The sequence below is a fragment of the Amphiura filiformis genome, chromosome 18 (genome assembly GCF_039555335.1).
Source record: "Amphiura filiformis chromosome 18, Afil_fr2py, whole genome shotgun sequence".
Lineage (NCBI taxonomy): Eukaryota > Metazoa > Echinodermata > Ophiuroidea > Amphilepidida > Amphiuridae > Amphiura > Amphiura filiformis.
The window spans coordinates 44,750,510-44,775,931 of NC_092645.1; the positions used below are offsets into that span (position 1 = coordinate 44,750,510).

General features: G+C 37.6%; 1 protein-coding gene across 1 annotated transcript in view; it reads left to right on the forward strand.

Annotated features, from left to right (window-relative positions):
* Positions 1-24,178, forward strand: part of LOC140138710 (uncharacterized) — a 28,294-nt gene extending 4,116 nt beyond the window's left edge. The window contains exons 2-12 of the mRNA XM_072160462.1: positions 1,193-1,396; positions 2,521-3,505; positions 12,517-12,592; positions 15,122-15,283; positions 16,049-16,636; positions 17,513-17,670; positions 19,263-19,473; positions 21,278-21,461; positions 22,571-22,674; positions 23,145-23,350; positions 23,951-24,178. Of these exons, the coding sequence (XP_072016563.1) occupies positions 1,193-1,396; positions 2,521-3,505; positions 12,517-12,592; positions 15,122-15,283; positions 16,049-16,636; positions 17,513-17,670; positions 19,263-19,473; positions 21,278-21,461; positions 22,571-22,674; positions 23,145-23,350; positions 23,951-24,150 (3,078 nt within the window). The 3' untranslated portion in view covers positions 24,151-24,178. The remainder of the gene's footprint in view (positions 1-1,192; positions 1,397-2,520; positions 3,506-12,516; positions 12,593-15,121; positions 15,284-16,048; positions 16,637-17,512; positions 17,671-19,262; positions 19,474-21,277; positions 21,462-22,570; positions 22,675-23,144; positions 23,351-23,950) is intronic.
* Positions 24,179-25,422: the final 1,244 nt, after the last annotated feature.

The window sequence follows — 25,422 nt, forward strand, 5'->3', positions numbered from 1 at the left end:
GCACATGTTGAATTTGAAAAAAACAAACTTTTTCTCCCGCACAATGTATTGGCTTGTATGAGGAGTTATTTTAACAACTGGCATCCTTATTGATTGTGCTAGTTCATTTTACAACATACATAGGATCATTTACCATGTCTTATGGAGTCTGGAGGTTCCAAAGGCAACGTAGCATGTCTACAAAGAGTAAGCTCTACTCCCCATCCCAGAAAAATACAGCACTAAATTTTTGGGATAAAAAAATGATTATCAAGTTCTGCCAAATGAAACATAGCTCAATCCTAATAATTTATTTAGTCCTAACTGGCAATAAAAGCAAAAGTTCACCATTTTACTAATTTCTTGAAAAAAGAGCCAAAGACATGCATTCAAAATCATAAGTATGTGCAGAAATTTTGCTCTAATTTTCACTTTTTTTGTACAATGTACTTTAATTTTGGTTGGTTATACGAATGAAACATGTCTTTCCCAAAAATTATAATGCATAAACTGAAATTAGTCTTAGTTTGGGCTTGATTGTCACAGCATATGAAAAACACCCTAAAAACGCATGTTTTTGGCCCTTATTTCCAAAAATTGGCCAAATATTGAAATTTGGCTTTTATTGCTAGTAAGGACTAACTAAAGGATTAGGATTTAGCTATGTTTCATTTGGCAAAACAGGATAATATTTTTTAATCCCAAAAAATTAGTTCTGTATTTTTCTGGAACCGGAATAGGGAGTAGTACCGGTATTAGACGCAATTGCAAACTTTCTGCTATATAGTACATTGAAAGTTTACTTTATTTTTGTTGAACCATGAAATGGTATCAGCCTATATTAGTTTATGTTACCAACTTATCAGATTTCACAAATAAACGCCCTGGGGTGTTACATTTTCCCAAGGGGCGTTTATTCAAGGTCAATTTTAGAACGATAATTCCCGTTAAAATCATTAGGTAAACTAAAAACACACGCTAAAATGACGAACTATGAACTTCTGGCTCACTTCCGGGTTTCTGATCCAGATTTTCGCCAATTATTGACGCTATTATTGACCATGTGCGCAAGCTTACTACACAAGATAGCATGGAAATATCGGCATTTTTGAAACATCTTGGTTGAAAAAAGTGGCGGGGGGGGCGTTTATTTGAGGGGGGCGACTATTTGACGAAATACGGTACTTACTTACTGAGTAACCCCTTTTTTCAGACAACCCATGAATTACACCAGGCTTCCCATCACAGCGACTCAGTACCACACAACCAGAATTCCAATGCCTTGCTGCCATCACAACAAGACACTAGCAGCAGTAGGTCAGACAGCAGCCTTAGTGGCTGTTCATCAGTCTCATTGTCGGCACACATCAATGGACGCTCTCCATCGGAACAAGCTCATCAAATGCAATCATATCAGGTAGATTTTCCTAAAGGGATTACAAATTTTCTCTTGGGAAGAAAATGAGAGGCACTAAGGGTGGTGCAATAATTATGTGTACCCCGGGGTGAATTATAGGGGGGGCAAGATTTTTGGCAGGCCAAAAGGGGGGGCAAGCATTTTTGGCAGGTCGAAAGGGGGGTCAAGCGATTTTGGCAGGTCGAAAGGGGGGCAAGCAATTTTGGCACAGATATTTTGGGCACCGTTTCTATATTTTCTATATCTAAAATTTCCTGCTCGCTTCTTTCGCATTATATGTTAAGACAATTTAAGGTTTTAAATTGGGTTCCCCAAAATCTTGCATGTGTAGGGGGGGCAAAGATTTTTGGCACGTCAAAGGGGGGGCAAAGGTTTTTGGCACGTCGAAGGGGGGGGCAAAGGTTTTTGGCACGGCCAAAGGGGGGGGCAAGCGATTTTTGGCAGACCATTTTGAGAATTCACATAATTATTGCACCACCCCTAATGTGGACAGGCAAAATTAATTAATGACTGTTACACAGGGTTTCCACTGTCCTCGAAAGTCTTTGAATTTGAAAACACCTTTTCAAGGCTTTTAAAGTCCTGGAAATTAGCACAAGGTCCTTGAAAGTCCTTGAAAATTGGAATTTTACCTAAAGTATAATTTTGACCAAATTTGGGGAGTGGAGAGGAGCTGTCACTTTTGTTAATATGTGCCGCATGGAGAGCCGCATCATGATTTTTATGTTGTGGTAAGTCCTTGAAAATCATGCTTTTGGACTTTGAAAGTCCTTGAAAAGTCCTTGAATTTTAAAGGCTTCAAGGTGCGGTAACCCTGTTACATATGTGCTAAATTCTAAAAAATAATGCTGCGAACTCAAAACAAGAACAAACTAATAAATGAAGCCTATAGCAATAGCTATTTAAATCAACTGAATCCCAGAAGGTGCAGATGCCTAGTTTATGTTTTCAGGGTCAAATTTTGGAAAATTTTGGTGAAAATGACAGGCAACTGTCAAATCCTAGCTAAAATCCTGTAACAAAATAGTGACATTCAGTATTTGGAAGTAGTGCAGTTATTGAATAATTATATTAATTACTAATTTTGTATTTTTTTTTCCTTTTTCTTTTTCTTCTTACTCCAGATTTCATCTGCATTAAATGGCCACCAGAACGGTCATCCAGGAATGATGAACTACAGTCCAGTACAACACGCCAGTCCAGTCCAACACACTAGCCCAGTCCATCAACCTACCATCCAGAACCACCATGCCATTGAGCAGGTCACGTTTACAAAATCAGCCAAGTCATTCTACCAAGAACTCTATGGCCAAACAGACAATAATAATAGTGTTGTGGCAACACAAACAGGTCAAAGGTCAGTTTATGATTCACCTCAAGATGACGACAATCTTGAAAGCCCCCGAATGCTGCCTAAGCCACCGATGGAACCAAGGCGGTCTAAAACACGGAGCAGTCTGCGGCGGGCTGCGAAAGCATTGCTTAATCGCAGCAGGCAAAATCTGTCCGAATCGGACACAAAACCTCGAAAGCCAGAAAAACCATCGCCACCCGCTGACGTTAAACTTAAACGATCCGGGTCAATACGGGATAAGTTAAAAGAAAACCGAAACAAAATGGCGGAAGTGTTACGGAAACCTGCCTTTATGAGGCGTTCAAGTCAAGGTAATGAAATCACAACAGATCCACGGTCCTTTGAACACAACTCAAGACGTCAGTATGGGAGCACTGGTAATTTAAATCCAAACATGGATGATGTGGATGACACCGCACCTGTTTATAATCACCACCCCACCCCCGGTCAAGCTCTCCCACCCCATCACACCACAGACCCACTATCACCCACACAGAGATACAACAGTCTGGACAATGTCAGACCCAACTTTCCAAGCAATGATGACCTGCGTCACTTGAGTTCACACCAACGACCAAGGTTATCTCACAGTAGCACCTCAGACTTGGATTCCAGTCAGAATAGCGGCTCCGAGAGTAGAGGGTATGGGGGAATACCTAGAGGAAGTTCACCTGGGTATCAGCTAAGGAGGCACTCAAGCGGGCCGGTGTATAATATGATGTCACCAAGGGATATGGTGGACAACGTTAAAAGAGGTGAGTACTTTTATTCATAAAAAATACTCTTATTCATTTGTATCCAGGGTGACGGCTCGTTACACCAGGAAAAAATTGCAATTAGATTTTGACATACCATATTGTTTGTATTAAACGCTCCGGACGTTCCCCGTTTAATAAACGGTCCTTCAAAAAGTAGCAAATGCCCCGCCATGGGGAGGGGGCATGGGGAAATTCCCCAGTCAGAACTCTTGCCCCCCAGTAAAAACCTAAAATTACGAAAATTTCCACTTTTTGCGTCAATTTTGCGCAACATTTGGTGATCCCCCCCTGAAATTCACTTTGCCCCCTCATTGCCCCCCCAAAAATTTTCCTGGCACCGCCACTGTTCATAAGCATTCGCTCCCAAATCTGGTGAGCATTTTTGCTACACAAATAAAATTGTTTAATGCGGACCCTGATCCTTAATGCCTCTCCCAGAAACTCTGCGATAAATCACATAGTGTATGCTAAGTATGAATCAAATTTTCTTGTTAACCTGTGAGACCATGGCCAAAAATTGTCATCCCCATTCCAACCCATGTATGAATCAGGCATTGTACACAAATGAACATGGGTACCAATAGGATATAAATCATAAACATTGTTAATAAGTCTGATTTAGTTTAATCCCCTTAGGATTAGAGATGACTTAGGATGATACATGTGGTGATTGACAATGTAAATGAATTAGTTAAGCTTCATATTGGGTAGAAAGCGTAATTGTTTGCTGTGCTTTCCCAAGTAGGTGCTCTAGATATGAAGAAAATTGGACCGGCAGTATTCTGAGCAGACAGTTTGCTGATAGGGACCCCAGTCAGAACTCTTGTCCCCCTGTTTTCCCCAGTAAAACCCAAAATAATGAAAATTTCCACTTTTTACAGCAATTTTGCGCAAAATTGGTTGATTTAATCCCCCTGAAATTCACGTTGCCACCCCAATGCCCCCCCCACGAAAAAAGTTCCTGGCGCCGCCACTGGATATAATAGCCCAATTCTACTAGTGGCAACACCAGAATTTTTTCAAGGGGAAGTGGGAAGTTTCGAGTTTACGGCAATTTTTACGGCAATTTTGCCCAAAATTTGTTGATTTGATCCCCCTGAAATTCACGTTGCCACCCAATGCCCCCCCCCACGAAAAAAATTCCTTTTTCAAGGGGAAGTGGGAAGTTTCAAGTTTGTGTGTGTAGTGGGAAGGGGGCACCAAAAATTGTGTAATTTTTGCCCCAAATGTTTTCCGCATGTGATATGGATTTGACAAGGGGTGGGAAATGTCCTCATGCCCTCCTGTGATACTGTGACTGTTAGTCAGTATACCAAAATTGATGTGGAAACACTAATCTTTGCAACAAAAATTTAGGCAGATCAATAACTTGCATTACAAGGGGTATGGGTAGGCCCTATCCCATCAAAAAAGGCCTTTCCGAATAAAAGTCCACTTTTTCCTCTAAAACACTTGGTAAAATATTTGAAGAAGGTCCAAATTAGAAAGAAGGGGTCATATGTTCATGGAAACACTGTTTATGCTAGTCCCGAGGGAGGGGGGCAAGAGGGCATAATTTTCTTGCAACCCCCCCGAGGCAAAAACACTAAAATCACACAAATTTCCACTTTTAAAGCAATTTTCCCCCTTGAAATTCACTCCCCCCCATCCTCCTGAAAAAAAAAAATATTGGTGCCGCCACTGTTCAGCAAGATTATTTAAAACAAAACAAAAGCTTGCCCCTTCTTGCTTATTTTGTAATCCAAATAATTTATGGATACTGTCAAGCCATTACAGATTACACAACTTTTGTCAACTATCTGTTTAAATAACCTTCATTAAAAGTACAGTCTGCAAGTAAATCTGGGCTATTCCAGTTGAAATCCATACACCCCCTATGGAAGACATGACCTTTATCGCCTGCACAAGGGGTGTAGACTTTCAAAGGAGTCACCCATATAGGTAACCCCATTTGAAGTTCACACTTCCTGTGTGGAAGATTAAGGTCTTCCACAGGGGGTGTGGGGATTTCAACTGGAATAGCCCATTAATCCATTTCATACTCATTTTATCCCAGATTATCCCACAATTAATAAAAAACCAATTCAAAGATTACCCCTAACATGCCATTTACATAATGGTGTGATCAAGCAAAATCAGTCGGAAGTCAGTCATATTCAATTTTCTTCAAGTTTCTTACAGGATTATGAAAAGAATTTACCCCAGCTGGAAACCCCATTGAAATTGAACAACCAGTTCAAAAGATAGGAGCAATTAAAGAGTTTCCAAAATAACAGGAAACAAAAGGAAATATTTCCTTTGTTTGGCTATATATCTCAAAATCAATATTTCCGACTTCCAACTGATTTTGCTTGATCACATATTATCAGGATTAAATTGTTACATCCAAGTTAGTGCTTGATCTATTTATATATTTAGAATCTGAATTGTGATCATTTTCATGAGGATTATTTTCCATGCTTCAAGCTATTTCAAAACTCTTGTTGATTTTAAGGGGGTACTACACCCCTTGCCAATTTTGTGCATATTTTTAAATTTTTCTCAAAAATTATAGCACATTGGTGACAAGTAAAATATATATATTATAGGGGCAAGGACTACAACTACTGCACTGAAAATTCAGAAACTCAAGGCAAGTAGTAAACTGATTTATTGATCAAATATTGGTTTTCCTCATTTTTGACTGTAACTCCACAACTGTTGTCTGTGCTGAAATAAAATTTCCAGTGCAGTAGTTGTAGTCCTTGCCCTATACAAATCTTACTTGTCACCAATGCGCTATAATTTTTGAGAAAAATGCAAAAATAGGCACAAAATTGGGCAGGGGTGTAGTACCCTTAATTTTGATAGTATCTGATTTTAGTGGAGGTAAAACATGGGTTTTGGCATTTTTGGCATTTTGGTATATATATCAATGTCCCTTTTTTCCCGGCCAATTTTTGACATGGATGGGTCCTTTTCATAGGCGGTGGAAGCGTGGGGTTATTGGCATAATGCATAATGTTGTGATTGCTGAAGTGTTCCTTTAAAGATGCAATGTTTAAGGTGGTACTACACCCCTTGATAAATTTGTGACTATTTTTTGCATTTTTCTCAAAAAATAAACACACTGGTAACAAAAGTTATGTATATTATAGGGGCAAGGAATCCAGTTACTACACTGGAATTTCAGTGACTCAAGGCAAGTGGTACATTATTTATGATAAGAAAAGAGGTACTGCTAGAATGTAGGTCTCATTTTCTTTTATATAATAATGAACCACTTGTCTTGAATCACTGAAATATTCCTTGCCCCTATAATATACATAGCTTTTGTTACCAGTGTGTAGTTTAATATTTTGTGAGAAAAATGCAAAATGAGTCACAAAGTTTATCAGAGGGTGTAGTACCACCTTAAGAAACCATAACACATTCTACAATCAGATGGCACTGATTTATAAAAAAATATAAACAAGATACTAAGAAAAACAATATTGCATGAAATTCTCAATCAAATGATATTGATTTTTAAAAGGCATTGGATTTGTCATATTTTTAAAAAGCAGCATGATTCTCAGCCGATAAAAAGACCTTGGGATTCTCGCTATGGACCACAATAGCCTCATCCCTTAGGCATAGTTCAATAACCTCAATTAAACAATCATAGGTAAAAATTGGACCTCAAGTTACAGAGTATGAGTTTTTGTACCCAAATTTTCAAAGGTCATTCAATGAATGTAAAAATGTATTGGGGTTTTAAGAACTGTGCCCTGATAGATGAGCGTGTTGTGGATCACAGTGCATGTAAATAGGCCTTGTGGCTGCATATTATCAATCAATTCTGAAATTGATTTGATAATTTCCTGGTATCAGTGCTGTGAATTATCGCAACATCCTACAGGCCTAGTCTGCCAACAGGTCATCACATATATCGTCACGACGACTAGCAACAAACAAAAGACTTGTTAATTGATGTCTAATTGTGGATTAATTGACGGGCTTAGACAAATAATAGAGCCATGGTGTCATTGTGGTGTTAGTATTGGGTGTGCTGACTGGGCACATGGATAGGTGTAATTTATAGACGTGCGGATTGTGTGTGTACGCAGTGATACATAATGGTGATTCTGGATGATATTAATAATATGAGTAGTGCAGACAGTGCTATTGAAAGTGACGGTGAGTACTGGTAGTGATCATGATGATTAGGATTTTTGCTTAATTAAAAAAACAAAGTTGTTTGGCGTTTCCTGATTGGTAAACTATTTTCAAATCCCAAATATATGGTGAGATGAATCGGAAAGTAGGCTGGGTGTGAAAATTGGAACTTTGTTGGAAATGTATTGATTGAATGCCTGGATTGAATGTCAATTTGCTATTAACTGTATGTATCAAAATAAGATAATTCTATTGAGGCAATTTGTGCATAGTGGTGTCATTTTTGTCTCAAATAATAAGACTGAAATTTGGTTAACTTAAAATATGTAAAGGCCTGCAAAATCATGTAGTATTACTCTATAAGAAAATGTACTCTACACTGTACACCAGGATTTCAGGAATTACAAACTGAAGGGTTGGAAGAAGTATGGAATAGTGAATGATGATTTGAACAGCTAGTTTAGGAAACTCTTTTAAGTTAAGAAATCTGAAGGAATTGCTGCCCCTTCATTTTTTGGGCTACAATATTTCAAAATAATATTCCATGCCCCAATTTTCCCCTCTCCAGGGCAAGTCAAGTTTGGTTTGGACCCATATACAAAAAGTAAACATTTGTTGGCAAAATTTCACGCAGATTGCCAAAATTGTTACTAATATTCAAAAATATTAGGCAAATTTTGAAAATTTTAACAGTTAAACAAAATTGGGTTATTTGAGGACAATTTTGAAAAAATTACTCATCCATATATAAACCAAAATTGGTATAGAAAAAAGGAAAAGGAGTCACTGATACAGCAAAGTGGCCTAAAATGTGACCCAGTTTGTGGCACATCCCCATAATTGGTGATTTGTACTAATCGATATTTGGTAGAGAGCCCAGTGGCGGCACCAGCATTTTTTTTTTTTTTTTTGGGGGGCAAAGTGAATTTCAGGGGAGCAAAATCGACACATTTTATGCAAAATTGCCGCAAAAAGTGGAAATTTACGTGATTTTGGGAGTTTGACTCAAAAGTGGGGGGGCAAGAAAAAATATTGGGGGGGCAAATGAGAGAGCCTAATATTTGAAAGCAAATTGTATAACTCTTGCTCTGAATGCTAATATTCTAGTGAAATTCAGTCTCTTATTTACACACTGTTTGCTTGTGTACTGTGTGCATATATTGTAAATTATTTGCTTGTATATACAGGCTGTATCAAAATGATTGGTACCGATCAGTTTTCAGTGATTATGGACAAGACTGCCACATCAAAATGCAACATAAAGATAACACCAATTTTTGTTAGATTAATGTGATTAAAGGTTATAAGCTTTAAATTCCAGGGTTGGCATTTAAATCAAAATAATAAAAAAATCACTGATTTAAATGAACTTTTCAATTTTTACCATTTTTGATAAATTTAAGTTCATTTCGTTCTTAAATTGGCAGTTTAACTTAATTTGTAATGTTTCTACACCTTTTGGATACAATTAAAACACCTCTATGATGTCTTTTTATCTATTGCTAAAAAGTCATCTTCAAGGTGCAGAATTCAACAGGCTTTTCCCCTTGATTTTACCAATTTTTTCTTTGAAATTTTCATGTGTAAAAATATGTTTTGATTTTTTCTAAATACCTGATAAGATTGCGCATAAGCATTTTACTGGTCTCTTTTTTGAATTTATCATGAGGTATAGCAGTTCTTGGAATTAAAAAAAATTATGAAAAATTGATTTCAATAAAGAAATATCCAATTTAAATCAAATAAATTGATTTTTTTTTTCAAATAATAAAAATTGCCAACCCTGTTTATAAATTCCAACCATTCCAAAAGGATCCAATGTTGGATTTGAAGAAGCATGGTTTTCAATAAACATAAAAAAATGTGTACCAATCATTTTGATACAGCCTGTACAACAGATGTTGCCCATTTCCATAGTGATATGGTCTATGATATCATGCATACCATGGGTGTGTTAATTACAATATGATCTAATAGTAATACCGTTATAATTTTATAGTAAAAGAGATTATGAACAAAGATATGTGATGAATGAATACATATTTATTTTTTAGAGTGATTTTGATCATAACATTTTGGTCACAAAATGAATGATTATTTCCATGACAGTATTTTGAGGTTTAGGTGTTTTGAAGCACTCAAATATGAAAGTGATGTACCTGTGCCCACCAGCATACAAAATTTTGGGTCTATCAGTGTAGACATTTTCATTTGGTAATGTCAAAAATGAGGTGATTTTGTATGGGAGCGCCCAATATTTCACATCATTAACACTCAAAAATAGCTTTTTACCCAATTTTATAGTACAAAATAGACAAAACTCATTCATTTTTTTCAAAATGCGTGCAAAGCGTGCCAAAATTTCAATGTTGAGGACTAATTGTTCAAAAAATGGAATCATTGAGTGTAGGCTACTGAAAAAACAGGGTCATTGGGTGTAGGATTTGCCAAAAATGCATGGGTCTTTTCATGGGCACATGACGTGCGTATATCAATATATGGAGTGCCCCCGGATGGGCCTTAGTGATTTTGATTAGGAGTTTGATCACAAAAGTAATGATTTTCCGCAAGCAAAGTCGATTTTAAGCTAACACCCCAGCAAACACAAACATATTTTAAACAGGTTATATCTTGGGTTTGGCTTTTGGTAAAAATGTTTTAATAACATTAAATGCCGGGTTATATTAAAGTTCATAAAAAACGTTTTAAAAAACGTTTTGCATGAAAACACACTACAGCAACATTTTTTAAATTTTGTCAAAATGTTATTGTAACATATACAACGTTTTTTCCTTCAATAAAATACTTTGACATACACTGTAATTACAATGTGTTAATTCTTGCACCATATTACATGAACAGTTGTTTTGTGTGTATTATTTTTAAATTGACAAAATTAACACCTTAAATATTATCTTGGAACAAGTTACACAGGGGTCAGGGGAAACTATTTAATTTGATTAAGAGCCATTATGTGTGATTTGTCCCACAGTGACACTCATTTTTTTTCAAAATAAGTAACCAAATCAGTGATGAATTCTGTTCAAAAAATTAATTGAAAAGTAAGGGTCTTTGGGTGACAGATCAAATGAAAAAATAAGAGGTCTACAGGTGACAGATCATGTGTTTGTAAACAAATATGGGGTCTTTGGGTGACAGCAAAAAGGGGGGTCTTAACAGTCCTACATACATGTTACCTCCAAAGTGGGAGTGCTCCCCGGGTTCTTTGTAATTCACTTAAATTTGTAGTGACCATTTACTGTGGGTTGAGGGTTCTCCTATGAAAGTGATTTATGAATGCCACTGGCTCTTTGGAATTAGGGATCTTTTGGTGACAGATACGTGTATTTTTTAAAAGGGTCTTTTGAGTGGCAGTCTTTCGATAAAGAGTTTTGTGCTCACCGCAACAAGTCACTAGGATCCACAACATGCTCATCTATCAGGGACACAGTTCTTAAACCCCAATAGATTTGTACATTCATTGAATGACCTTTGAAGATTTGGGTACAAAAACACATACTCTGCAACTTGAGGTCAAATTGTGTACTCTTATTATGTAATTGAGGTTATTGGACTATGCCATTGGGATGAGGCTATTATGGTCCATCTTTGGATGATAGGATGTAAAATCCTCTCTAACCATTTAGACAATAATAACTACATAGCATCTGTTTTGATGTCATTGTGTGAAATGATAGGGGTTTGTTTTTGAGTTCAGGATTTAATGCTCCAGAGAAAATAAATACCCAAACAAGCTCAGACATTTTCCCACAATAACCTCAAAACAGATGGTGCAATTTGTTTTTGTCATTCATTTTCAACCAATGTTACAACTTTTTTGTCAAATGATACCCTTTTTTCAATTATTTGTCTGACAACAAATCAAACATTCTTAAAAAAAAGCAAAAAAAACACCCCAAAACCCCCAAAACAAAAAAGAAAGTGATACCCGATGGTTATTTTATGGGCTGTTCCAGTTGAATTTCATACACCCCCTTTGGAAGACATGGCCTATCTCCCACACAGGGAGTGTAGTAGATATCAAATCGAGTCTGAGTCACCCATTTGGGCAACCCCATTTACAATTCACACTCCCTGTGTGGAAGATTTAAATCATGTCTTCCATAAAGGGGTGTATGGATTTAAACTGGAATTGCCCATCGCGCCTGTGTGGGTGAAATGTGTTAATACGGTACCGTAGTCTAATCAGATTGGATCACGCTTTTTTGCAGCTTATGAATTGGAAAAATCACCTGTCGCTATTACGTACATGTTTGTGTACATATCTTGTTTGTATCAATACAAACGATATGATTCTACTGTCTTTTGATGGTATTTTCACAGAACATCAATCAAATCATAAATATAATACTTGAAATAAGTGCGATTATCAGTTACCGATACATAAAAGTCAGAAACATACTGAATGTTGGTTCAAAGTTTTGAAATGAATTACCCTTATATTTATAATCTGCTAGAACAATAAGTCAATTTAAAAGAAATCTTGTCCTTTTTTATATCTTCAGACAGTGTAATGCTTATTTTTTGTGGTCACTTAAATATGAAAAAAATTATCATCTATAAATCTTGTTGATTCAAAATGCTATTATATTGTAAGTTTATTGAGCTTGCTTTTTGTAAGGTAGTATTTTTGTCAGTTTTGTATGGGTTGGGATTCAATATTTTGCAGGCTTTTTGCCTTTTATTGTATCTCCTCCATCTTATTGTATTTTGTTATTTTCTATTTTGTATGTTTTTAATGATGGAAATATAATAACTATATATGAACTATGAACATGTATATTGTTTGATTCAAACAAAATCTCTGAATATTTATTTGCCTTTTTTCTGTTCTTCTTCTTTTTTGTCAGGGTATCACACAGCAGACAGTGACACAGATTCCAGCGTGAGCAGACATGATGGATACTGGCCGCAAACAAGTAACAGGTATTTATTAGGAATAATATAAATATAAACTCAACCCAGAAAGTATAGAAACGATTGTAGATGGTCAGATATATCGGGAACTGAAATATATAGCAAAAACTTATTTAATGTATATAAAGCGCAGCTTTCTCCTGAGCATTTTGATACCTCTTTTGTTGCTCTACAATATCATTTGGTCGAGTTATGGGCGCTTGAGTGGCTTCAAGTCGGATTTTGAAAGTTGCACTTAGCTGCTATTCAAGTCAAATGCGTTCGTCGTGTACACACACACACACCCCCCCACTCAAAATCAAGACAAAGGACACAGATGTGCTCTGTTTACTTAACCATGAACTTAACTTTATTTTACTCCTTCGACTTCCAACTTCAATACTTGCTACCCTTAACCTATCTCTGACTTATCTCATGAACTCTTTCTGCTGACATCTCAATACTTGGTGTGCCCACCATTACTGTCTATCAGTGCCTGGATTAGGTAAATGCATGCTCTGAACGAGATGTCTTATCTTCCCTTAGTCAATGTTTCGCCATTTCGTGAGCAGGATGCTCCGAAGGCCTTCTAAGGTGGTGTCAGGTAATCTGACTTCAACCTCATATTGATTTATGCCTACCATTGTTGACCATTGAGTACAAATTATTGATGGTCAATTTATCCAACAGGTGACACACATACTCATTTGAATTTGGCGGACAAAAGCAATGGTCATTTATTGGTCACAGTACAACGCATTTGGCTTGAATAGGAGCTAAGTGCAACTTTCAAAATCCGACTTGAAGCCACTCAAGCACCCATAACTCGACCAAATGTTATCGTAGAGCAACAAAAGAGGTATCAAAATGCGCAGGAGAAAGCTGCGCTTTATATACATTAAATAAGTTTTTGCTATATATTTCAGTTCCCGATATATCTGACCATCTATAATCGTTTCGATACTTTCTGGGTTGAGTTTATATACAATTTTCAGGAAATTGGTTTCTTTTTGCACTGCTGGCAACATCAGAAGCATGAACTTTCAAAGTCTGTCTGGCTGCCCCACCTTTAATGCTCTGCATGCTGGTCATAGGTTTCAACATAAAAAGTCCCAAGTTGAAATATATCAAAAGCTATTTCAAGAACCGCTAAACCAATACTAGTCTTGTTTGTACTCATTTTAATGCATATTTCATGTTGATTCCAAATATGGTCATGAAAATGTACAATTCTGACATTTTTTGAATTAAAAAAAACAATTTGGAACTTCTTGACTGCAGTCGACACCCATATGCAGAGGGTTATGTATTTGCTTCTAGTTTTTGTTTGGACTGTTATTGTTTTCCTCAAAATCATGTGATATTGTTGGTATTTTCAGCATTCTTCAATTTATTACATGCCAACATTAGGTTTCATGTGGCATTTGCCAAAAATGTTATCAAATGACTAATGCATTCAACCTAATTAGTACCCCACCCTCTGTGAACTTTACTAAAGTTTGTTCGGTTTATATAGGGCGGAAAAATAAGACTTGTAACACTGTGTATTGATATAGAATGGCGTGAACGCTGTTGTACGCAGTTCTTACGCTAGATGTGCGTTGCGTAATGCGTGACTGGCGCACGCTTATGTGAATCTACGCGAGTGTGAGTTGGGACTTTATTGACACGTGCAGTAACAAACACCAAATTTTCGCCTTATATAAGACAAACAAATTTAACTTGCATCTGTTTAAGTGTCCCTTTTCAGTGCACTTTGTAGTAGAATATTATAGACCGTGGCGGCCCCAGGAATTTTTTTCGGGAGGGGGCAAAATGCCGTAAAAGTGGAAATTTTAAGTAATTTTGGGTTTTTACTGGGGGAAACAGGGGCAAGAGTTATGACTGGGGAGATTTTCCCCCATTCCCCCTGTGGCACTGCCACTGAATATAGAGCATGGCCTAATGGTTAAGTTAAGGTACTTCACACTGGTGCACAAGGTTTCAATTTCCAGTGATGGAGATTTGCTGCGATATTGACCTGGAAAAATAGTCTCAAATTAATTAGATTAAATTCAGACTTCCACTCTCTCCATGGTTCATTTAAAAGTAGGTAAATGAATAATGAATGCACTCCTTCCTTTGGAGGGGACATTAAACTGTTGGTCCTGTGTACAGAGAGCCATACCTGTACATGTATCTCGCAGTCAGTTTTGAAAAAAAGAGTGAGGTATTATCCCTAACTGTTTCAGACCCGGCGGAGTGTTCAAATGGACCCCAACAGAATTAAGTTTCATAAGAGACTTTCTTGGGTTACCCAGGGTTGTCAAACCTGAACAAATCAAATTAAAAATATATAGTTCCAGTCAAATTTTGGCTTAATTCATCTCAGCATGTCTGTGACATTTGTTCTATGGGTATATTTCTCTTTTTCACTAATTATTAAGCGCCCATTTCAGATTAGCTCAAATACGGTAAAATGAATTTTGGAGAGAAATGATCAATTGTGGAGAGATAGAACTTAGAAGTGAGGTGTATACAATTTGTAAAAAAAAATCATAACATTTTTTTTACCATCAGGCATGATGCCAGGAGACCTTTGCCTTCCACAAGAGACACCCTGCGCATGCTGCAAAAGAAGCGCGAGGGCGCTCATCCTGGCCAACAACGTGCAATGGGCAAGATGCAGAGTGGCCCGCTCAGAGCTGATCACAACATACAGACTGTTAGAAAGGAAGAGAGGTAAGGGGTTTTACAAAGTTTAGGGTGTCCCAAAAATGGTTACGTGAAAAGAGATTTCAACACAAATTTTCCATCTCACATATAAAATAGGTGTTTATGTTCGTTTGTTCATTCAATTAAATATTCATTCTATTTGTTCATTCATTCATTTGTTCATTCATCTATCATTCATATGATGGTTTATTTCGAAGGCTTGTTTGTTTATCCATTTCTTCATTACTTCATTGATGCATTCAGCCATCTATTCTTTCATTCATCAATTTTCGGAAACTGTATAAGTAAAAGTTGGTAAAAATTAAAATCAGGAAAGCACTGATCAAGGCTGTTGCTACCGAAGATTATGTGGCTCAAACAGAGTTTGATAGCTAATTTCTATGAAGGTCAGAAGAAAGTCTCTTTAACCACAGTTAAAATGGATAAGTTGACTGGTAGGTATCGATTAGAGGAGGGACATCGTTAGATTATGTGAGACAAAACCCCAATCTGCAACACATAGGGTATGAAGTTTGAAGCACAAAGTTCATTAAAAATGTAAAACCTGATCTTTTGATCTTTTGATGGTCAAATCGGCAGTTGGCATTCTGACTGGATATTTTATCCTTTGAATTGTGAAAGGTTGTGGGCTATTTTGAATGAATACTGTGTTGTTGCAAGCTCATTCTGATGAAAAACAAAGTGTTGAGGAGAGAAGGAAAAAACTTATTAAGTTAAAAAGAAGTTTATCGCAAATAAAAGTACATTAATTTTGTGCCATTCATATTGCAGCTCTCCAATGGAAATAGGCAAAGATCCCTGGCTTGAACAAGGTGCTAGACCCAAACGCACACAGTCAACTGAATCTCTGGAAACAGAAGAGGTCCGGCATGAGGTGTTACCGGACTCCGTCATCCGTGTGGACTCGGATCAAGTGAACGACCGGCAAAGTCGGACCTCGAATCATGTCGATAACAGGTCGAGTAGAGACAGTAGCATTGGTAGGAGTCGGCAAAGAGCGCCCTCTCCTTGTAGATCAGTGCATTTTGAAGAAGATTCCAACTCATCACCTCAACATTATAGAACTTCAAATAATAAAGCGCCCTCTAGATCTGCGTTACGGACACCTGTTGATTATAAAAACAGATCTGGGAACGTTTCTGATGCAAGTCCGTACGATAGTGAATATTCAACGACAAGTGAGGTTGTGGATACACAGTATCAATATAGGGACAATAGTCTGGAGCAGAACCGGAATAATTCAGGTTATGTAAATCCAGTGGCTGATATAGGATTAGAACATGGGAATCATGCGTATTATGGACATAATGGAAGTGTAATGGGAGATAGTATTGATAGTGGATCACCTAGTAGTCAAAGGTAATATATTCCTTATTTTCAGGTTTTGTATGTTACTGAAATGATATTGTTGTATATGATCAAGGCTGAAATTTTGAGATACAAGCTGCCGAATGGGAACAATGTTTTGTAATTGCCAAAACCTGAATTATTGAGCAAATTTGTATCTCTAAAAAAACCTCCAAAAGTTTCCCCAAAGTTGCACAAAGAAGATAATTTCAACTCAAATAGTTCTTGAATAGGCCATTATTTATGATTTGATAATAAATTTGCACCAAACCACTCATTTTCATTGAATATAATTTTTCTCAATTTGACGACTGCTGCCACTTTCAACAGGCTTGATTGCTCTCACATTGTCTGCTACATGTAAATTACTTTATATAGTGGTGTGGATTCAGATATACACACAACCATGATGATCACAATTAGTCTTTTTGAAGTATTGGGTACACAAAAGGAGGGCAGTCTTCAATCTGGGTAAAACCCGGTGAATTCAAAAGACTTTACCCACTTCGTGCAGCCCCATCCTATTGTGTCCGCCATATCTCGAAAAGGCTAATGCAATAATCAAATTTAGCACACTGAGACTGCATAAACCAGTGAGTTGTCGACTTGCATCAACCACTGCCTGTGTCTTTGGTCAGTAGGATGTCATCAGAGCAGATAAGAGACTAAAGTCCAGCCAATGGTTAGGCTACAAGACATGTTACACCAAGAATGTATTTGAAATTTCTGAGAGTTGCAGAAATTCTCTATCTCTAAGAGAAGAGATTCTCTGTGTTATTTTCACTTTCAGTTTTGCTACACTGAATTTTTCTGTTTGTGTTAATTTTACCATTTATGAGTAATATCTAAACTTTCTATTTAAAAAAAAATATTATTTAATCGATACAGGTCAGGACATCATGGTTACCAACAAGGAATACCGAATGGATCTAACTTCCATCCAGCCAGCAGGGGTCAGACACCAGTAGGGTCACAATCACCTAATCACACCAACCAATATGGCAACACACTTGATGTACCTGGTAGATCTAGACCTAACTCAAGGGGTAGGTTGGTTTATTAAAAAAAAAAAATGAAAAAAAAATTCTCAGTGATATATAGTACGCTAAGCTCAGTGTTATATAGTGCGCTATGCACAGACATAAATACACAAGCCGCAGCCAGGGTTGCCAAACCCGCGATTTGGTAGCCCAATTGGGTGACTTTTGAAGATTTCCTGTCCCATTAAGCTACTTGCAGGTTCCGCCATTATGCACTATGTGCGGGAGAGCCTCGAACTGGCAGCATACATGAAAGGAAGAATTATGTAACCTTACACAGAACGTTATGACTAGTTCAATTCCCATTCATGTATGCTGCCAGTTCGAGGCTCTCCCCGCACATAGTGCATAATGGCGGAACCGTGCAAGTAGCGAATAGAAACCAATGGTAAAAACAAAAATTGGGCGACTTTTCAACATTGGCTCCTGCGACTTCCGATAGTTTCCTGTCCCATAGAAACCAATGGTAAAGAGAACAATTTGGTGATTTTTCGATTATTTGACCCGCGATTCGGGCTGAAATCTTTTGGCAACCCTGGCCGCAGCATACTCAACAGCAATTGCTGACCACTTGGCCCAAGACACACAACTCATTTAGTAACATTGAGCAAAGAAGCGCACACCCTATACAAACCACAATAAAACATCACAGCCAGGACCAGCTCTTATAGGTAACCAAGACAATAAGCATTTATAATATTTTTCACCCTGATGTGGCAGTGACTTCAATGCGTTTAACACACACATCTATGCGCCATCTTTAAGCGCGTATACGCGTATGCCAGCGCTTTGAGCGTCCACTAGCTACTTGAAGTTGCGCCTGATGAAATGCACACTGACATCACTGAAAATCATCACTGAAAATTGGTATAGTTCCTTGTCCAGGAGAAAATTTTGAATTAGCTCAATTGTTTACAAGAACAAACAGGGACACATCGCCACACACCAATGAACTGGAGTCGCAAGGCCCTACCAATATGAACTTGACTGCTTATTTGTTTAGTTTAGTCCAATGAATGTTTGGGAGGGCGAGTTAGCGCAGCGTTAGTTCCCTCGCTTTGCACCACTGAGGTCCCGGGTTCAAGCCCCAGCGCGGCCCAAGGACTCATGTGCACTTGGTTTATCCCGATTCCATGCTCGCTCTCGCAGGTTTTCTCCGGGATCTCCGGTTTCCTCCTGCTTTCAAAAAATCGGTAATTAGTTGTTTGGTTATCAAAAACTTCCTTCACCCAGTGGAATTTGGGGAGCTGCACAGATAATTGGTGGATGTTACAATCTAAGTGTGGATAGGTCTGCGTCTGAGGTTCGGCTGCAACTGGCCTAGATGATGCGATCTGATTGTGATGATTCACCATGGCAGCGAAATTACAGCGCTTTGAATCCTTCAAGATCTAGCTGGAAAAAGGCGCTATATAAATCAGAAATTTATTTTGACTTATTTTATTTATTTTATGTGCAGAAACATACTTCGGTCCTGATGGGACCAGGTTAAGATTCACTGTTACACTACATATTATTAGTATGATTTCGTAGTGAAGGTCCTACACTTATGTGCATTAATTATGTTAAACTTAATGTTTTTGCTTCTCTTACCACAGGTTCACATAGAAACGACCCATCTAACCGCAAGAGGGCGTCCTCCCAACCACCACTAAGCAAGCATAACAAGTCATCCACCATGAGACCGGCTGGGTCCAGGGAAAGCATTGCATCATCAGGGAGTAATCCATGTATCGTTAGCGACCATGATGACAGCATTATGCAAATTGGGACTGAAATTAACGACAGGAGAGGACAGCCTTATATGAGGTGAGAACAAAAGTGAAAAGGTTGTGGATCTACGTAAATTTCAGGCATGTGAAATGTCTGTGTTTCCGAGCATTTCCACTGGGTTTTTTTTTTAATTCCATGTCTGTCCATCCCAAAGATGTTTTACTTTAGTAAAACCTAGATACGCTTATGCGTATACTGATGCATGGCCCTGAACGTAACCGTCCTGGCTGAAATCCAGAAATGACGTCATTTGTTCTGGTGCTGTCACTTCCGGGTAACGCAGGAGGACGAACATGCCTTTTGCAAACAAAATGGCCGACAAGTCCCGGCCCCTTTCCAGCGAAAATACAGCTTATTTAGCCATTGTGAACATGGGGTCATCGCCAGAAATATTTTCCTATCATATTGGACTAACACGTCAGGTATATGGTATTTCACAATATAACAGTAATAGAAAGAAAAGTGAAAGTGTTTGTTTGTCGGATCTTTGACGAAACGACCAGTTCTAATGACGTCACTATGTAAACAACGTAGCAGTATTAATAATTAATTAGGTAATACCAAATATGGAAACCTCCAAAAGTATGCTAATTTGAAGTTCAACGAATCAGAATACGATCCGCTACCTCCAAAACTATGCAAATGAGTTGAAGGAGGTTACGTGAACATGTAGAGTATTTCTTCTCTTGTTTATAGTGGACCTCTGTGGTCCATCCCCATCTGGTTGATAGACTGCCCTGCGGTGCTCCCCAGTAAGGAGGAATACAATCAGGGCTGGACCTTAACATTTTGAGGCGCTAGCCATTTGGGCTTGTAGTTCAAAAAAGTGACAAGCCCTTTAAATCTTTCGATTCAAAAGAATTACATTGTAATTTATAGAGCTTCCTCAATAACAAGGAAATTTGTGTTAAATCCCAACTTTGGTTACATACGGGCAAAATAAAGAATGAAACAAAATTGAAACAAAAATCGCATGATTGTACAAGTTTCCCAGTCTGCTCACTGGTCAGTTTTCTTTGTTATTTTTGACACAGATATCAAACTTTAGAAACTTATTAAACTTCTCTTCTTAGAAATCCCTATGTTAACTAACTGCAAAAATACAATAGATAATACGACAGAGTCTATTGTTGTTATTTTGTGATGGAATGTCACACAGTGTCATTGCCCCGATATCTTCATGGCAGAAATCGCCATGATGGTAGATTGAATCCACAGCCACGCATGGCCATTTTGTTCTGACCTGTTTAATACTTTTGAGATGCATAATGGGCCGAGGGACATCTGACTAAGGCTATTGACAATAGCCTGGTGACTGACCTCTGTAGATGTTAGTGAGCATGGTATGTCATCTGCTTTTAGACTGCCTCCACCAGTGGCCTACGCTGCGCTGTAGTACCATGTATCTTCCGTGACCCAAGTGTTTACGAATGAGGGCAGCTGTCATTTTTTTGTTCTGCACATATAAAATCAGAATTTTTGTCAGTTTTTGAGTTCAAAACGCATGGTTCTTTGTCAATACGCAAGCTAACGACTCTCATATTCTTTCAACACTTATATTCAAGTGCAAGCCTTAAAATTGGCTTCTTTAGAAACAAAAAATTACGGGAGATATTCATCACTTTCTACCCCGGTATCCAAAGATTTATCGTCTGAATATCTCATCTTGCATAGCAGTTACATGTGTATTGATCCCGGGTATTGATTTAGTTTCCTTGCCTGTGCAAAATAATTATTTCCCAGGCGTCGTCGCTGTGCTGTCATTAAAATCCAGCAGGTAAAGCTGTCGCAAAATATATAATTGTAGTGTTTTATATTATGTGAATATTTCCGTTTCCAGTGATCTTGAGAAGTATTCCGACATCAGCAGCTCCCAACTCTCCATTGCTTCAAGAACCTCCATCTCAGACAAAGTACAGAACATGGGTCGTGCCACCAAGAAGAAATTTCACTCTATGCGTAGAGCTCTCAGTTTGGATAGGATGGATAAGGCTGGTAGTAGTCATGTTGATGCTCCAAATAAGGTTAATGTGACTATATATGGGCTTGGGATCTTGTTTGTGATCATAACTTGATCTTTCTTGTATTCTTTGTGGTATATTGAAAGTCTGATGGCCTATTTAGAAATGGTTTCATTATACCCTGTAGAACTATATGTTATTTACCCAGACCATAGTAATACATTAGTGTCAGTTGGGTGGGCAAATGGGTTCTTAGAACAGGTCTTACTACCTTATAGTGGAATTTTCAATTGAATGAACACAGCCTGACATAGCGTGACGATTTTTTGCGTACACTGCGCGATATACGCCAGCATGTGTGACTGTGCGTGAGTAACACGGAAGCAAATTCAACCATGCCAACATACTCGTGATTGGTTAGTATTGTATCCAAGGTCGTGTGTCACTACTAAAATATATTCAATATAATTAGCATTTCTCACAATTGATGAAAAAAACCACCCAATTCAATGGACGGACAGACTTGCTAAGTAGGATTGGTGAGTTGGGATTTTTTTTTCTTTCTGGAAGAGGCTTAATGACCCTAAAGAATTACAGATAGCTTGAAAAATCTGAAAATATTTTCAACAAAATTTCAGTGAATCCACAAAAAATAGCTGCTTTTAGTTGCATGCAGCTAAAAACAAATCCCCAAGGTGCAAAATCTGGGTCTGTCGGGCCTGTAGAATATATTTGTTTTTTTGTCGATTAACAAATAAGGACTGTCAATATATCGATAATAATGAAAAAATCAACTATCCAATAATATTAATATCACTGATATCACTTTCTGAAGAAAATCCAAGTTGTTGATATTGAAAAAAAAAAAAGTATCGAAAAGTGGGAAAAAGGACTAAAATTGAGCAATTGTCCTTGGTCGTGTAACGATATCGTACTACTGGGGTTCCAAGGAGAAAGGTTTTCCAAGCCAGCAACAAATGAAAAAAGCTAATAGCAGATGGTTATCATGTATGGATGAATTTAGAAGATATGAGGAAAATTGGGAGGAAAATTGATTTTAAAATTTTTTTATCGATAGTGAGTGGCCAATATAGCAATATTTTTACAATCCTGACATCGACAGTCCTTATTAACAGAACAACGTTTTCACATTACTGTCTTTTCTTTCACAGCTTAAGAAGTCTCCATCATTACGATCATTGACAAGCATTCTTGGCAAGAAAAAGAACAAGAAAGATGACTCTGATGCTGAGTATCCATCACAACTTGACAAAAAGTAAGTCCATCCTACAAAATCGTTACTTGTTTTTCTTGACTAACTGACCGATGTATAATTCAGACCTGAAACTTTTTCCTCTTTTCAGCTGATTTCCACTTTTTTATTCCTGAAATTTACACATTTTCTTTTATTTTCAGCCCAATTTTGAGCCATTTTACCCCAATTTTACACTGTTTTTCAGCATTTTTTGAGCACTTTCAGCTTTTTTCTCTTCTTTGATAAAGATCCTGTTTCAGATCTGATAATTGAACTTGATTTAATTAAGTATAAAAAGAATTGTCTTGCGACCTGAGACCTGAGACTTGACAAAATGAAAGAGAACATCATGAAAAACATATGTAGAAATTTTCAAAAATATGAGCAAAAATCACTATATGCCACTATGGAATGAAGCTGACAGTTTGTTAAGTTAACCAAATCTACCAACTGCTGTTCTAAATGCTATTTATTTTGTTAATTACCTCCAGACACAGGTCAGCAAGCGTCATTGGACTCTACAACCGACCTCAAAGAAGCTCATTTGACACAGATGTGACCACTCCTAGCCATGGACGCAAAGTTGGCAAGCTAATATCAAGTGACCCCAATGGGACACAGGTCATAGAGTTAGTCAAACCCCCGGCTGGGCCATTTGGGTTCTACATAGCTAGAGGAACCTATGATTTTGGATCAGGTAAATAGGAATATCGAAAGTTAAGATTTATGAGAAAGAATTATGACCTTGATGGGTCACATGTCATAGAGCTAGTCAAACCTCAGGCTGGACCATTTGGGTTCTATATAGCAAGACGAACATATGATTTTGGGATCAGATAAATATGTGTATCAAAAATTTAAATTTGAACTCAAAAGGAGCAGAGTTGCAAGGTAATCCTGGTTAATCTTTGTGTGTCATCCAGGTGAGTGCAAGAACATCTTAGGTGTACAGAAAAGGCTGCTTTTTGAATTATTACAAATTAAACCAATTTCCTGACAAATGGAGTCACACTCATCTGCCAAAAGCTCACATAGGATCTAGCTCAGGCCTTCTCAACTAGTTGATTTGAAATGCCAACTGAAAAATTTTAGTGATCATGAAGTGGCAACATGTCAAGGGAGGAAGCTGCCAGGTAGCGCATATGCATAGCGGTTAAGGTGCAGTGGTGCCTGCTCAGGGGTCCAGGGGAGGGGGGCATCTGTTTGCAAGTAATTGTAAAATGAGGAAATAATACAAATGCAGATTTTTTTGTAAGGTCGATTTAATGCATGCAACATTTTATCTTCCCCATCCCAGGTATCTTTGTTACCCGCCTTGGGGATGGTCATCCAGCCAAAATCTTGGTAGGCTTGCTAGGTGTCGGAGATGAGATCCTGGAGATTAATGGTGAGAACGTGAGGAGTAAACCCATTGATGACGTCTATGATATCATGATGGATAATAATACACTGGTGCTAAAGATTATGCCGCTCATGACTAGAAACAAGACAAAGTAAGGATTGGTTCATCAAGTGTACAAGACAAGGAAATATCGCCTTGCGCCAAATTAAGAAGGCTGCGGAAATCACTGGTCATGGTGCTCCATAAAGGTGCACTATCATCCTGTATAACATAAATTGTACATGTACAGGCCAAAAATCTGGGTTTCAACAAAAATAGACACATTTTTGTGGCAAATAACAAAAAAATCAAAAACATTGTATTGTGTCTCGTCTCAAGTTGAGAGTAATGCTGCATTGGATATTTTGCAGTCAATCTGCTAGCATATGGACAAATCCAGAGGAGGCTTAAAGGCATTCCTACAATGCACTATGATTGGGAAATTTGATCAATATAACCTAATTTTAAAGGCAAAGTCCCCATTGCCACACACACAAAATGGTCATTTTAAAACTGCAGCCAATGAGCTAATAGTTGAGACTTAGGACTGATATTTGATTTTCTTACAGGAAACATTCATATTGTCTCACTGCATTAATTTTATTCCTAAGTCTCGATGTTATGAATGTTAAATAATAGGATGAAAACACCAGATATTTGCACACAATTCCAATGCAAGGCATGATCAACTGTACCATATGTGTACAAAAGCCAGACATACAAGGTCAGAAACCCCATTGGGTTGTGGGAATGTCTTTAAACATCCTCTGGGACAAATCACCATTCTATGTGTGTCTCAACTTGAGACGAGACAGACTATACAGTAGATTGTTAAGGGAGTCATTTAAATTCCTTAGAGCAATTCAACAGGGTGTAGTTTTATAAATGAATATGTTTCACCTTGAAAATATTTACTATAAAAGTGGAAATTTTTGCAGATCATTGATTTTTTTCATTAATTTTCATGCTTTTTGCGCTCAATCCAGGTACTGCAAAAATGAAAATGTGCCAATATGTTCTTTTATGTATAAGTCTGTGTGAGGAAACTCAAAATTGTGAATTTAAAATGGAGCGAAGTAATGCAAAATAGGCAAAGTGTGAAAAATTTCATTTGCGAAAATTACCACTTTTACAGTATTCCGTACCCGGGGGGGGTACTCAGTACAAATGACCATACGGACACGTGCCGCAAACATGGGTAGCATTTTCAGCCTTCTGGTATATCAATGACCCCTTTTTCAAAGCCTATTTTGGTAAATGAATGGGCCCTTTTTTTCAAAATTTTCTCAATTTTTTCGGAAAACATCCCAATTTTTCCTTAATCTAGCCAAAATTTTCCCAAAATTTTGGGAAAATTTGTAAAAACTAAGACAATTTTGGGTAAATTT